Genomic DNA, 14,455 nt, shown 5'->3' on the forward strand with positions numbered 1-14,455 from the left:
GTATGCATGCATGCAAGATTCCTCCCGTATTCTACTTTGATGAGCCGGCCTTGCGACCAGACGTTGATAGGCCAATCTCCGTCTGCAAAACATTTTAACGCCTTCTCATTCGCACACCGACTGCACTTCTACCCAACCCTTATGCTAAGCATACCATTCTCTCACCTTACAACTCACAACCAACAAAGGCGGTGACTGACGCCTGCCTGCAATGTGCTTGGACAGCTCGCCAAAATTCTCTCACCGAGCTCACCTCAATCATCGATTATGATTCCCTCGCAAGCAGGCAAGCAAGCAAGCAAACGCTGGACTGAGCAGCTCAGCTTCGTACTGGCTGACGAAAGTGGACCACTTTGCACTGCCGTCCCACAGCGAGCCTTTGCCTGACTGTCATGTTCAGATGACTCCACCCGCACCCGAAACTGGCGCTCTGCAGAGCTTTGTGAGGCAGGATGGCGTCAAACGAGTGAAAGTAGAGAAATCCTGTCGTGCAAATGCAGCATTGCGACATTGCTTGGTGCGACCGGCCACGGGATCTTGCAGAATGTCAGTTTCCAATATGGTAGTGCATCGAATACCCGGCTGGCTCGACGCAGGCGTTCTCGCTCAACGCAGCCAAAGACTATCGTCAACGCATAGCCGCCGCACGCAAGGAGTGAAGACAAAGAACCTCTCCGCAATCGTGTCACGTCGGCGTCCGGGGTTATAGCGCTTTGGTTCGTTGAAAGCCACGAACCTGCTGCTGAGGCTAGCATCCAAAGTAGAAATCCAAATGCGGATGCTTGATCGTACAGAAGTACAGAATGGCAACAACAACAACCTCTAGAAATACACCAGTCCTCGCCGCTGGGTCCTCCTAGTGCCCATTTCGGGTCGCGAAAATATCACACGCGTCGCGCGCATGCTTTTCTCCAATAACGTTCGCTCGAGGTCGGTGTGCGACGAGGTGGCGGAGCGGAGCGGCCTCTATCTGTTTCCAGCTCCTTTCCCGGAACCGTCCAACATGTCACAGCATCCTGCCTCCAATCGCTGGGACGAACGCGTTGTATTGGTGTCGGATACTGACATTGAGAACTTACACAGCCGTACAGCATGACAGGAACACCCTCCAATGCCCGGACACCATGTGTACCTTCGCACATGGAACAAATGAGCAGGAGAACCGATGGCCTGGCTTTTAAGCTAGTACCTGGAGCACACGAGACGCCACCGTGACCAGCGCTGCCAAAAATCCGCGATTGGCGCGGATGGAGCTTTGTGATTCTTTATTATGGTCCGATCGACTCTCCCACGCCATCTGATGCAAGGGCCAGATGCAGACATGCCTCATTTCTGTCTTTTTCTTCATGTGAAAAAGCTACGCTCTGTTTCACTGGTAGTCTCTTGATCAACACTCACGTGAAACGACAATAGTGGGATCTCCAGGGCCGTTCCTCTGCTGTGGCACCTGAGGTAAGCCGTTGGAGAGCGAGGTCATCTGTCAAGAAATAGGTACCAGACGTCAGCTTTGTGTGGCCCATTGCGGCAAACTCCGCTTAGGCGTTGCACCAAGATCCATGAGATCTCACTTCGGACGGACTTGCATCCTCTGCTTTACGGCTGCGCCAATATTACCATTCGCGCCAATCTCCCCCTACCGCTGCCGACGCTATCTCCTTCATGCCCTCGTCAGGTTCCCAGCTCATGCCGCGTCAGTCATAGAGGTGCGCGTCAAATCGCGCTGAGTAGTCACATAACATCTAGCAAGCAGTAGGTATTGACTCTCATGTCTCCTTCTTGCGGCATCTGTGAACCAGAGTCTTTGTCTTCAACGCAAACTACTGCTTAATCCGGCATCAGCGCTATCTTGAATAAAGAATGGAAAGGAATTCGAGACACCTGCAGGATGCATTCCTCGTGCATGCCTTCCCAGAACACATTCCGATGCGCTGCCAAGAAGCATGTCTTCCGAGGTCGCGGATCTGAACAACGTGGACGCGGACGATTTACGCGTCGAAAATGACGTCTCTGGACTGCCGAGGACGACCAAGTCGGAAGAGGAGCAGCATGAGAAGGAGACATTGGGTGCAGATGACCATTCGACCCGCGATAAAGGCCTGGGAGATGACGATGATGCGCAGGATGCATTCAAAAATGGTGACTCTGGGCTGGATAGCGAAGATCACGATGAATACAACAATGGATATAGGCCGATGGGTCCAGCAAGCAGACTGAGAAGTGTCGCGCTCGACAAACCCTCCTTAGGCAAGCATTTCGCGTTGAAGCAAGATATTCTGATCAAGATTGCGCTGCTCCCATGTGTCCTGGGTCTCAGAGATGCGATGACGATGAACCTGGAAGCTGAGCGAATGAAAATTATGCGCGAGAGCTCCAGACTTGCAGTTTCGTTGGCACTACACTGCAATGCGCCAGACATTACGGTTGCAAGATGTCAGTTCTACCAAGCATTAGTGAATATGGCAATAGGCATGCACACAGGAGACTCTGAAGGAGAGAGACCTGCCTTCCTTCTGGACCAGGTCATCAACGTCGTAGGCTGCAGCGAGCGAGAATGTGCTAAAGAATGGCTGTCAAGGCTCGAAGGCCACGATATATCAACACCTCAGAAGTCGGAGAGCAGATCTGGGCTCGTTCAAAGAGTTGCCAGCTGGGGTAGCAGCCTTTTCCCCAATTTCAGCCCTTATAAGTCCCCACCGAAGAAAACAAAATCAGACCCACCACAACCTCTCGTGCCAGAGGCGCTGAAACAGATGGTTGGAACTCCAACAACTTCCTCAATACCAGTGATCTCCCGCCAAAGCCCAAGCACTCAAGCACCAGACTCCGCACGTCCAGCCATGAGTCCCACAACACCCACAAAGCAAATGACCAGAACAAGCGACCCTCCATCCGGCACCAGCCAATTCAGTCGCCCTCTCAGCGACCTCTACGAACTAAGCCCCCGAAGCGGAGAAGAAGGTGAAAATCTAGACAACATCAGCATGTCAGACTGGCAATCCCGCCCCAACAGCAGATTCAGCATGAACTCCAACCTCTCCGCTTCCCCAAACACTCCTTCCAAAACCCTGGATCCATCACCAAGAAGACCATACCCCCTCCGCCACCGTTCCAGCGGCATCGACGCCTCCTCCGGCTCTCCAACTTCAAACCGCACCCTCCCTTTCTCGACCCGGGAAAATTCCGCCGAAGAAGGCGAAGCACCTATCCTCCCCGCCCCCAACACCACCCGCCAAAAACACACCCGTTCCCGCTCCCTAGCCCTCACCCTCCCCTCCCCATCCAAACACCCCCGAAAGCTACATCAAGACGACGATCACAACATCTTTGAAGATTCTTCCTCTTCTTCCTCCCCCCGAAGGAAAACTTCTCTGGTCAATCGTCTGGGTTTCGGGAGGGCGAGAAGTGAGGTTTTGGTTGATCCGCATGATGAGGCGGAGAAGGGGGGAAGTCCGAGACGTAAGACGTTTGTGGCGACGCAGGAGGAGATGGAGGATTTGATGGAGAAGGGGAGTAGTCCTAGGATTTTGGGGGGGTTTGGGGATGGGGATGGGGTGTAGGGGGAGGTAGGAAAGAAAAGGATGAGTGGGGGGACTTGGGTGGGTAGGTGGGAAGGGAAGGTTTTGAGTGTGGGATTGGGTGGAACTAGATAGAATTGGGACGGGGAATTCATCGGGTACTGATGAATGGTTCAAGTTTCCTATGCTTGTATATCCTTTCAATGCTACAAACAAATCTCGATACCTTATCCACTCTCTTCTCTTCACGCCTCACATCCAACCACCTTCAAGTTTCCAACACGTCCCCAGGTCCCTAGCACTCACTCATACCCTGCCTGCATCTTGGATTTTGCTGTGTCAAAATGTTCTGACGAGACTTCTTCGTACGCGAAATTGAATCTGGAACTGGTTCAGTGTTTTTGAGATGACCAATTGTTATAGTTTGATACTTGCTGCAACGGCCATGATGTGTGCCTTGTCGTAGGTTTGCCTACGTGCCTCCAAGGTTGTCGGGTGATGGATGGGCGATTGTTTGCGATAAGCCTTCTTGATATGGGCCGGGAGGCAATTGATGGTGATCTTCAGTATGCCGTAGTGGTCGTGCTCTGGTTTGTCCATCTTGGCGGCGGGCGCCTTGGTGGCCCGATGTTGATGGCTCAAGACGTGATGAGTCGTAATGTTCGAAGTGAGCTGCCTTGAACTGTTGCCAGACGGATGCCAAGACTTCCAACGTGTCACATGCAGATTTGAAGCTCGCAAAGGCAAGTGCGCTGTTGATTAACATCATTGGTGAGTTCTATACAATTTTGATGCATGAGTCAGGAGGTCAGTTGGAAAGGGAATCTTACTCTACAGTACCTACCGATAACATGCGCTGCGTCTGAGGCTCTGAGGCTCACTTCTCACAACTTCACCTACATTTAACTTCAGCGGACCTCACAGTCTTATTAATTTAGTTCACCAGATGTGACAACTGCTCATTGACATAGGGAAAGCCAGCTCGCAAGGTAGGGCGATTGAGATCCTTGGGCATCTTACTCTTGCCTTTCTTACGGCGTTTGCACATGACTTCAAGCGGCATCGAGATATGAAGAAGGCCTCCACGGCCTTCAGAATTCGACCTTTGGAGCGTTTGAAGATGTTCGGGAGTAGTCTAAAAGACAGGTCCAGTCTTTCACTGTCGACATCATCAACGTCGCATGGGTACAGCACTGGCCTGCTCTTGCAGCAGTGTCCTTTACCCACTTGATAAAAATTTCCCGCTGATTTTCCTGATCTTCGAGGGTTTTTACCAGAGTGTCGAAACCCCAGCTGGGGCCGCCATGATGAGCGAGGATGATGATCGTGGTGACCTTGCCAGAATGCTGCCAGTAGTCGGAGGATTTGACGAGATTGCTGAAGAGCTCCCATACACCAATTTGTGCGAAATATCTCCACTGGTAAGCTCTTGCTATTCTCCAAGCCTGAGACTTTTGTTTTCCTCGAATATGATGAGTTTATTCAATCCTGTGAAGTCCCACTTCGCAGTCTCGCGAGTCAAGAGCGAAAGATCGTGTATCCAGCCCCAAGATATATGCGCTTTCCCATAGCATACCTTCGTCTGAGCTCCAGAAGAAGGGTTCCAAACACATTCAATGTCTTCAGGACCAGAAACTGGATATGTTGTGTGAGAAGAAGAAAGGAAATATTGCAGTCGAGGACAGGTGAAGGAAACCCAACCCAACCCAAAGTCGGAAACGACGTCCACATTCCCGAACCCACATTCCAGACGCATACGATAGTACACAAATCTATCCAAACCAAAAGACTCCATCGACGTAACTCATCAAGTCATTGCAGTAGGTAGCAGACACCAGGAGCGCAGGTATAATACATCATGAAAAAGCGCCATCATGGTCTACCTAAGTCCATCAAAAGCGATCGGTCGTGAGAACCCAAACTTTTTTTGTGCTTTTTCCTCTTCTCCGTTCGTTCCATCCACCAAAAACGCCATCATCATGCCTCCATTTTCTTGTCCCTAATTCGACATAACAAGTGCCAGCAATGCCATGCGCACAAACATACCGTATCTCATTTGTCGGAAGTACGCAGCTCGCGGGTCATCATCGACTTCCTCGTCCAATTCCTGGTTTCTGGGAAGTGGGTGCATGACGATCATGTTCTTCTTCGCATCTCGGAGCGTCTTGGCGCTGACCACGAGAGAGTCTTTGACGGCTTCGTAGACGCCCAGATCGTCGAAGCGCTCTTTCTGAACTCTCGTGCAGTAGAGGACATCGGTGTTAGCGATGATCTCTGGAGTGAGCTTGTCTGAAACGGAGAGGAGCTGGCCGCGTTCTTCGAGGGTGCCCCGGATCTTGGATGGGAGGGCAAGCGCGGATGGAGAGACGAGCTGAATTCTGACGTTGTAGTGGCGGAGGACTTCGCAGAGGGAGTGGACCGTGCGGCCGTATTTGAGGTCGCCGGTGAAGGTGATGGTCAGACCGTTGACAGTACCAAGTTCTTCTCGCATGGTGAAGAGGTCAAGGAAGGCTTGAGTTGGGTGCTCTTTGGAGCCATTGCCAGCGTTGATGATTGGTGAATCAGCAGCTTTGGCAGCGATTTCGGCAGAGTCGCCTTCTGGGTGCCGGAGGACGATGGCGTCGGAGTATTGGTCAAGGGTGCGGATAGTATCGGAAAGAGTCTCACCCTTCTTGGTACTGGCGTGGGCCTCGTTGACAACCACGGTCTGGCCGCCAAGACGCTTCATCGCCGCATCGAAAGAGCAGGATGTGCGTGTAGATGGCTCGTAGAACATCAGGGCGAGAACACGGCCCTTGAGCACGTCAAGAGAGCCTTGTCGCTCAACACCAAGACGCATCTCAGCTGCAACAGTGAAGAGCAAGTGCAGCTGCTCCTTGGTGATATTCTTGACAGAGATGACGTCCTTGCCTTTGAATGATGATCGCTTGAGCATGTCCTCAAGTGGCTCAGAAACCTGAGGTGCAGGTAGCACAGCAGGAGCGCTCGGGATCTCTTCCCAGCTCTGGTAGTCGACCTTGGTCACGCTGAAGTCGTAGTTGCGCGAGATGGCCTCAATCAAGATCTTAGCGATCTTGACGTTCGTGACAAGTGGCGTTTGGAAGTCAACAGCCATGCGGCGAGTGCGGTATCCCTTGGACATGTAGTTCGCTGGACGCCGGAATTTGTTCGCGGATGGCAAGTTGATGTACAGATCGATGAGGTTATTGGCCAGGGCGTGGGTCAACGAGTACTCCTCGCGCTGGGAGTCGTCTCCGAGAGCTTCCAAGAACTGGACCTGGATGCCGTGCTCCTCCAGGAAGTCAGCAGTACCAGCAGTTGCGAAAAGCTTGAAGCCCATCTTGTACAATGTCTGAATGGAGGGGAGCAGTTCCATCTTGTCCTTGAAAGAACCGATCGAGATGAGGATGTTCTTCTTTGGCAGCTTAAAGCCAGTGGAGATGAGTCCCTTGATGTAGGCTTCGAACTTCGTGCGACCGAAGCAAGCAACCTCACCAGTAGACGCCATCTCGACACCCATGACTGGATCGGCACCAGCGAGACGTGAGAAGGAGAACTGTGGCACCTTGACAGCAACGTAGTCCGGAGGAATGTTGAGCGGCGGGTATTCGCGAACTGGCAGTCCGCTCATTGCTTTGGTGGCCATCTCGATCAGATCCAGGCCAGTCACCTTGGAGACGAATGGGAATGATCTCGAGGCTCGCACATTGCATTCGATGACCTTAATATCGTTGTCCTTGGCGATGAATTGAATGTTGTATGGACCAGTGACATTGAGAGCCTCGCCGATCTTGCGGGTGGCATCTTCGATCTTGCGAACCGTCTCTGGATCCAAATCCTGAGGAGGCAGGATGAGTGTGGCATCTCCGGAGTGCACACCAGCGTTCTCGACATGCTCGGAAACGAAGTGGCCGATCATGGTTCCATTGCGGGCAACAGCATCCATCTCGATCTCTTTGGCGTTCTCGATGTATTTCGTGATCACGACAGGGTGCTCCTTAGACACCTCCGCGGCCTGGTCGAGGTAGTTCTTCAGGTCGTGCTCGGAGTAGACAGTATTCATGGCGGCTCCAGATAGCACGTATGACGGTCGCACAAGCACTGGGTACTTGACCTTGTTGCAGAAGGCCTTTGCCTCCTCGGTACTGGTGAGCTCTTTCCATTCTGGCTGATCAACGCCCAATCTGTCGAGCATACGAGAGAACTTGTATCGGTTCTCGGCGGTATCGATCATCTCAGGCGACGTTCCAAGGATCTTAACGTTGGAGCGGTAAAGTGGTAGCGAGATGTTGTTTGGCGTTTGACCACCCATAGAAAGGATGACTCCGCTGGCACTCTCGAGCTGGTAGATATCGAGGATCTGCTCCAGCGTGATGTTCTCAAAGTAAAGTCTGTCGGCTTCGTCGTAATCGGTCGACACGGTCTCGGGGTTGTAGTTCACCATCACAGTCTTGTAGCCAGCAGCTCTCAAAGTCCTCACAGTTCGCACAGAGCACCAATCGAACTCTACGGATGAACCGATTCTGTATACGCCTGATCCGAGGACCATGACGCCACGGTCATTGAAGGTGATGTCGTGCTCAGATCCGTTGTAAGTCAGGTAGAGATAGTTTGTGAATGCTGGAAACTCGGCGGCAACGGTGTCGATCTGTTTTACAACAGGTGTGATGTTGTGCGCCAGACGAGCACGTCGGACGTGGTTCTCGTTGCTGTCGAAGAACAGCGAGAGCTGCTTATCGCTGAAGCCCATTTCCTTAGCTGCGCGGAAAAGCTGAGGCGGGATGCTGTCGACACCATATTCGGCGAGAAGCTTGCCGAAGTCGTTGATGCCCTTTAGTTTCCGCAGGAACCATTTGTCAATCTTGGTAAGCTCCCAGATCTTGTCGACTGAGTAGCCGTTGTGCATGGCATTTGCCAGGGCGAACATGCGCTGGTCAGATGGTGTCTGAAGCTCGGTGTCAATATCGATAGACATGAGTGCCGGAGTCTGGTGGTAGCCCAAATTGCTTGGGTCGACGGATCGAATGGCTTTCTGAATGGCTTCCTCAAAGGTGCGACCAATAGCCATGACCTCACCAACACTCTTCATTGATGAGCCGAGGAGCGTCGACACTCGTGTGAACTTCTTCAGATCCCATCGTGGGATCTTGACAACAACATAATCGAGAGATGGCTCGAAGCAGGCGCACGTCTCCTTCGTAACGCTGTTCTTGATCTCGTTGAGTGGGATGTTGAGACCAAGCTTGGCGGCTACGAAAGCGAGTGGGTATCCGGTTGCCTTTGATGCCAGAGCTGAGGATCTCGATAGACGGGCGTTGACCTCGATGATGCAATACTCTCTGCTGTCCGGGTTGAGGGCGTATTGAATGTTGCACTCACCCACGACTCCGAGATGACGGATGACTCTGACCGCTGTGGTCCGGAGCATGTTATAGTCTTCGTCTGAGAGGGTCTGCGAAGGAGCAACAACGATAGAGTCGCCAGTGTGGATGCCGAGGGGATCGAAGTTCTCCATGTTACACACGGTAATACAGTTGTCCTGCGCATCACGGACGACCTCATACTCGATTTCTTTCCAGCCCTTCATACTGCGCTCGACAAGGATCTGTGGGCTGGCGGCAAAGGCCTTGTGGCAGAGCTCAACAAATTCCTTCTCGTTCGATGCAAAGCCGGAACCAAGACCTCCAAGAGCGTATGCGGCACGCACGATGACTGGGAAGCCGATGCCTTCAACAGCCTCGAGAGCCTCCTTCATGTTGGTAGCTGACTTTGACTTTGCGCAAGGTGCGCCAATAGAGTCCATGCTACGAGCAAACAACTCACGGTCCTCGGTAGTAATGATGGTATCAATCGGCGTACCGAGCACCTTAACGCCGAGTGGTTCGAACTCATCCTTGAGTTGAATACCAACCTGCAGAGCGGTTTGGCCACCGAATGTGCAGTAGATGGCATCTGGTCGCTCCTGCTTGATGACTTTGCGCACAAAGTCTGCATTGACTGGCAGGAAGTAGACCTTGTCGGCAAGACCTTTCGAAGTTTGGATCGTGGCGATGTTCGGGTTGATAAGAATTGTGTAGATACCTTCTTCCTTGAGCGCCTTGATAGCCTGACTACCAGAGTAGTCGAATTCTCCGGCTTGACCAATGCTGAGACCTCCGGATCCCAGGACAAGAACCTTCTTGACATTGACTCGTGGCTTGTTCGCTCTGTTCTCCTCGATGTCGCCGCCTGGGAAGACAACTGGCTTCTGCATGAGAGATGGGTCGCTGATGACATTTTGGATGGTGCTGATAAAGACATCGAACAGGAACTCGGTGTCTCTCGGTCCTGGAGTGGACTCTGGGTGGAACTGCACCGAAAAATATGGTCGGCTGACATGTCGGATACCTTCGTTGCTGTTGTCGTTTGCGTTGATGAAGAGCTCGCTCCAGCCCTCCGGCAAAGTTTCAGCGTTCACAGCATAACCGTGGTTCTGCGATGTGATGTAGCACTTTCCTGAAAGCAGGTTTGTGCAAGGAATGTTGTGTCCGCGGTTACCGAACTTCATCTTCATTGTTTCCGCACCAGCAGCGCGAGCCAGAAGCTGGTGTCCTAAACAGATACCAAAGACTGGTACTCGTGCCTCTGCCATTGTCTTTTGAATGTTCTTGACAGTCTGCTGCATCATCGCTGGATCGCCAGGACCGTTGGAGATGAAGAGACCATCGTATTCCTTGCCCGCAAGACCTGGGAAATCATAGTCCCACGGCACGACTTCAACCTCAACACCGCGCGACACCAGGCAGCGCAGTTGATTGTATTTAAGACCAACATCGACACAGAGAACACGCACGGCACGACCTGAAGGATGACGCAACGCACTCGACGTAGGTGGGGAATAAATCTTGGGTTGCTTCATTGACACTGAGAATGATTAGATTTCGTTCTACTACTACTGAGGGCTAGTGGTAAGTCAAGCTTACCGTCGGCGACCAGATTTCTGGTATTGGGATCGTAGAAATCGATATCCTCGTATACTGCCACCTCTTTCGAACTTCCCGCGTGTCCGTTCGCACCATTGGCACCATTGGCAAGGCCATTTGGTGCGAGGGCATTGTTAACCTCGTGCAGGTTTGGGCCACCAGGCGCAGTGGCTGGAGTTGTGCCATTTGGTGTAGCGAGTCCGCTTGGCGATGCCGTACCATTCAGGACTCTCCTAGAGCCTGTCTGGACGAGCAATCTGCCGAGCATGCTTCCTTTCTCTCTAATCTTCTTGGTCAAGGCTCGAGTGTCCACGCCGCAAATGGCAGGCACGTTCTGCTCCTTCAACCATTTCCCCAGCGAGCTCGCAGCTAAGTGATGCGAGTAGTCTTCGCCACAATATGAGGCTACTACTAGACCTGCAATGTGGATCTCGGAGGACTCGAAGTGAGCGGGCAGATCGGGAAGAATTGGATCTCTGGTCTCTCGCGAAGGTACACCGTAGTTGCCGACCAGGGGAAAGGTGATGACCAGAATCTGTCCGCGGTATGAAGGATCTGTAATCGACTCTGGATAGCCCACCATTCCTGTTTGAAAGACAAGCTCACCGGCGCATGACCGATGTGCTCCAAATGCCTTTCCTTCGCAAAAGCGAATGGAGGAGTCGCCGTCCTTGACTTCAAGGCACATGCCCTTCTCGTCGCCGCCGTCAGTCATGGTGAGCGACATCTTCGGCTCTGTTCTCCCAGTAGTGGGGTTGAGGTTCTGGGAGAAAGGTGCAAAAGAAGAAGAAAATAATTAAATTTACGCAGGTGGTCGCGTAGATTTAGAGTTTAGCCCAAACTTTGAATCTTGAGTCTTGGCGCGATCCTCGATCAATTTTCGCGTGGGTCTGGGGATCGAGCACAGAGAAGTGTTGGAATGGTTTGTGTAGGGACTGAAGAATCCCATACGCTCTTGACAGAAAAGAGGTAGAGGTGTCAAGCGAAGTGACTCCGTACTCTTTCCTCAACCATTCCACTGTGAACACTCTTTCCTGACTTGGACCTATACGGCACTGACATCACAAGTTTGAAACATGCAACTCCACTGCAAGGCACGCTCACCGCTGGTGTGCTCACGAACCAGGTCTGCATTGTGTCATTGGAGGTCCTACGCGAGAATGTGGTGAGATGCTTCTTTTCACATTGGCTGTCTGCTGTCGCACATAAGACTCGCGGAGAGCATCGAAGAGTTTGCACGTCCCAGTTTGTCCACGATAGGTTCATTGAACTATGCTGATAGTATAAAGCCTATAGCATTCGCAATCCAAATAAGTGAGACGATTGCGTAGCCGATTTAGTACCAGTCTTCGATGTAAGGAATTATTGCACTATCGCTCATTCCATTCGCAAAGTATACAACGCAGCAATAGAGCACCCTCCATCTGTTCATAGGCGGATTGCTGAAGGTGGGCAGGATTCCGGTCGCTGTCTCGCATCGGCGTTGATCGCTGGCTGGCTTCGAGGTCGTCGGGTGTCTAAGGTGCTTCTGAGCTTGACCAGCATGGTTTATGTATTTGAGCAAGAGATTTTGGACCTGCAGAGAAGGCCTTATTGCTGCTTGGATGTTGTAAGTCGTCCTATATCTCAAAGCTCGATGGCATCCAGCTCCTCTATCGAAGGAGCTCTGGAATGCGCTTTGACGGATGATGGTGGGTCTTGGATCTAGCGAGCCCACCACGCAGCACCCTCTGGTAGTAGTAGTGATTGAAGGTCGAACTTGAGCTCTGGGAAAATTCTTGAAGGCAACAGATAGAGACCAGTGAGAGGATCAATCAGCAACTTACCGAGAGAAGTTTTACCGATATGCGAGCAGTGCCATCAGGAGGACATACATCAGTTGTTGAATCAAGAGCGAGCGGGGGTTGTTTTCGAGGCGGAGGCGGGAATGGTGCCTCTTCGAGACAAGCCGCTCGCGAGAGGGATGGCACTTCTCTTGGACGGCGAAAGGCGGTCGCTACGGCCAACAGCCATGGCAGATGTTGCCTTTGACAAGACTCGATCGCAGCCGTGATAGTTCAGAGTGTCGTGATGGTGAAACATGAGGTCGAAGTTGGATGAAGAAATTAGTTCGATAGAGCCAACTATTATTGCCGGCCACTCCATGCCTCTTGGCGCCGTTTCGTCATCATCTCAGCTTCGCGGTTTCGCGCGACTCGGGCTGGCGAGAACTGGAATTACCTTGAAGCTGGACATACAAATTCTCGAATAGCGCCTTAACTTCTCGTTGATCGAGAAGCATTTCCTAGACACCATGTTGAACTGGATGAAGCAGACGCATGTGCGAGCCCGATCCCTTCTCGTAGGCAGCAACACTAATACTGGCATACAGTGTGGGTCTCACAGACCACAACTACGGACCTGAAGCCTGCCATTCCGTCGCCGAGCAGACGAAAGAAACTCCATACACAGAGCTTACAAGAGATGACTTGGCATGGGAGATTCTGAGCGGCACAAATGTCGAGACCAAGACCTTCTACGTCGTTGGAGACAATGGACACATCGGTATGGCTCAGGTCATCTACAGCGATGTCATGTGAGTCAGGAGAATGCGGAGATTCGATGAGTACAAGCTGACATGTCGATGACAGGGGTGTACGAACGACGGCACAATTCAGCAGCAAGGTCTTTGCAAAAGAGGCCGGGAAACCGCACATTTGGGCGTCAGACAACCTCGACAAATTCGAGATCTCCAAGGATAAGCAGAACTTCAAGGCGAAGAATGTCTCAATGGATCTGACCGAGGATGGCAAGAGCTATATCATCAAATCGAGTGTGAACAAGAATTCGATCGTTGACTTGAAGTTCACACAGTCTGCACCCGGCGTGGTCGTGGGCAAGGATGGTGTGACACGATTTGGAACCGATATCCAGCAGCCGTGGGGTAAGATGAAGCACGCGTTTTGGCCAAGATGTCGGGTGGAGGGAACCATCTTGACCAAGGATGGACCGGTCGACATGAAGGGAGTGGGTATTTTCATCCATGCACTTCAAGGCATGAAGCCTCATTTTGCTGGTATGCCAAATTCCATATTTTGGCGCGCACCTGCTAACTTGATCCAGCCTCCAAATGGAACTTCATCAACTATCAGTCACCTGCTACCTCCGCCATCATGATGGAGTTCACCACGCCACCCTCGTACGGATCGACAGTGGTAAACGTGGGCGTGATTGCGAAAGATGGCGAGATCATCTGGGCAGGAGCATCACCGGACACCAAAGTGCAGCACACCGAGATCAAGGGCGACAAGGAGAACGACTGGCCCGAGCCAAGTGGCGTTTCTTGCTCGTGGGACGGCAAGACCAAGGACGGCAAAGACCTCCATGCCGAGATTGTCAGCCCTATCACAAGATCAGATCGCGTCGATGTCATGGGAGAAGTTCCGAAATTCGTCAAGCAGATCGTAGCAGGCGCAGCGGGCACGAAGCCATACATCTACCAATACGAGCCCACGCTGAAGCTGAAGCTGAATATTGGCGGCGAGGAGAAGATCGAAGAAGGGCGGCTGTTCATGGAGGCCACCTTCATCTCGTAAGGTACCAGAGCTTGTAGATGTTGTCATCACAGTTGGCATAGTGGAGTTGGCGCTGGTGGAAGCTCTGGTGAGCAGTAATGGATATGATCCCCATAACATACTTCCAGCTTGATATGATGAGCATACGTAATGACACGAGAATAGACTTGAAGTACCATGCGACTCAGTTGCGCTTTCCTTACTATCTTCAGATCCTGATATGTCACCCTGACCACCGATCACCTGGGCTGTTCACAAAGCGGTCCGCAGGCCTCTCATCGCTCATCACTGCAGTCCTCGCGCGGTCACACTGCTACTTCACTCTGGCTCGACGTTTCGCGCCGCGATGCGCCTAGTCGAGTAGTGCTCTGGCTGAGCAGCTCGTCTCTACTGCTGTGCCCGCCAGATCACGCACCCACCACTG

General features: G+C 52.1%; 4 protein-coding genes across 4 annotated transcripts; 2 read left to right on the forward strand and 2 right to left on the reverse strand.

Annotated features, from left to right (window-relative positions):
* Nucleotides 1-1,940: 1,940 nt before the first annotated feature.
* MYCFIDRAFT_78419 (uncharacterized protein) lies at nucleotides 1,941-3,557 on the forward strand (the record flags this gene model as incomplete). The annotated part of the gene is made up of 1 exon (XM_007932613.1): nucleotides 1,941-3,557. One exon carries the CDS (start codon nucleotides 1,941-1,943, stop codon nucleotides 3,555-3,557), a length of 1,617 nt encoding a protein of 538 aa, XP_007930804.1.
* Nucleotides 3,558-4,449: 892 nt separating this feature from the next.
* Nucleotides 4,450-5,150, reverse strand: MYCFIDRAFT_78420 (uncharacterized protein; the record flags this gene model as incomplete). Its single annotated transcript, XM_007932615.1, has 3 exons — nucleotides 4,450-4,650; nucleotides 4,790-4,960; nucleotides 5,092-5,150. Coding segments are annotated over 3 exons (431 nt in total), but the record flags the coding sequence as incomplete, so codon positions are not given.
* A 111-nt stretch (nucleotides 5,151-5,261) lies between these two features.
* MYCFIDRAFT_86968 (uncharacterized protein) lies at nucleotides 5,262-11,192 on the reverse strand (the record flags this gene model as incomplete). Its single annotated transcript, XM_007932830.1, has 3 exons — nucleotides 5,262-10,418; nucleotides 10,478-10,540; nucleotides 10,697-11,192. 3 exons carry the CDS (start codon nucleotides 11,190-11,192, stop codon nucleotides 5,515-5,517), a joined length of 5,463 nt encoding a protein of 1,820 aa, XP_007931021.1. The 3' UTR covers nucleotides 5,262-5,514.
* Nucleotides 11,193-12,733: 1,541 nt separating this feature from the next.
* Nucleotides 12,734-14,213, forward strand: MYCFIDRAFT_56951 (uncharacterized protein). The gene is made up of 4 exons (XM_007932406.1): nucleotides 12,734-12,793; nucleotides 12,849-13,050; nucleotides 13,106-13,532; nucleotides 13,580-14,213. Exons 1-4 carry the CDS (start codon nucleotides 12,771-12,773, stop codon nucleotides 14,050-14,052), a joined length of 1,125 nt encoding a protein of 374 aa, XP_007930597.1. The 5' UTR covers nucleotides 12,734-12,770; the 3' UTR covers nucleotides 14,053-14,213.
* The last annotated feature ends 242 nt before the right edge of the window (nucleotides 14,214-14,455 follow it).

The sequence above is a fragment of the Pseudocercospora fijiensis genome, assembly GCF_000340215.1.
Source record: "Pseudocercospora fijiensis CIRAD86 unplaced genomic scaffold MYCFIscaffold_9, whole genome shotgun sequence".
Classification (NCBI taxonomy): domain Eukaryota; kingdom Fungi; phylum Ascomycota; class Dothideomycetes; order Mycosphaerellales; family Mycosphaerellaceae; genus Pseudocercospora; species Pseudocercospora fijiensis.

Bases quoted from the DNA above. Each gene is read 5' to 3' on its own strand.
- MYCFIDRAFT_56951 (XM_007932406.1), top strand. From the start codon at position 12,771: ATGTTGAACTGGATGAAGCAGAC. The intron at 13,051-13,105 runs ATGTGAGTCAGG...CATGTCGATGAC, and splicing joins AGGTCATCTACAGCGATGTC to AGGGGTGTACGAACGACGGC. The intron at 13,533-13,579 runs GTATGCCAAATT...AACTTGATCCAG, and splicing joins CATGAAGCCTCATTTTGCTG to CCTCCAAATGGAACTTCATC.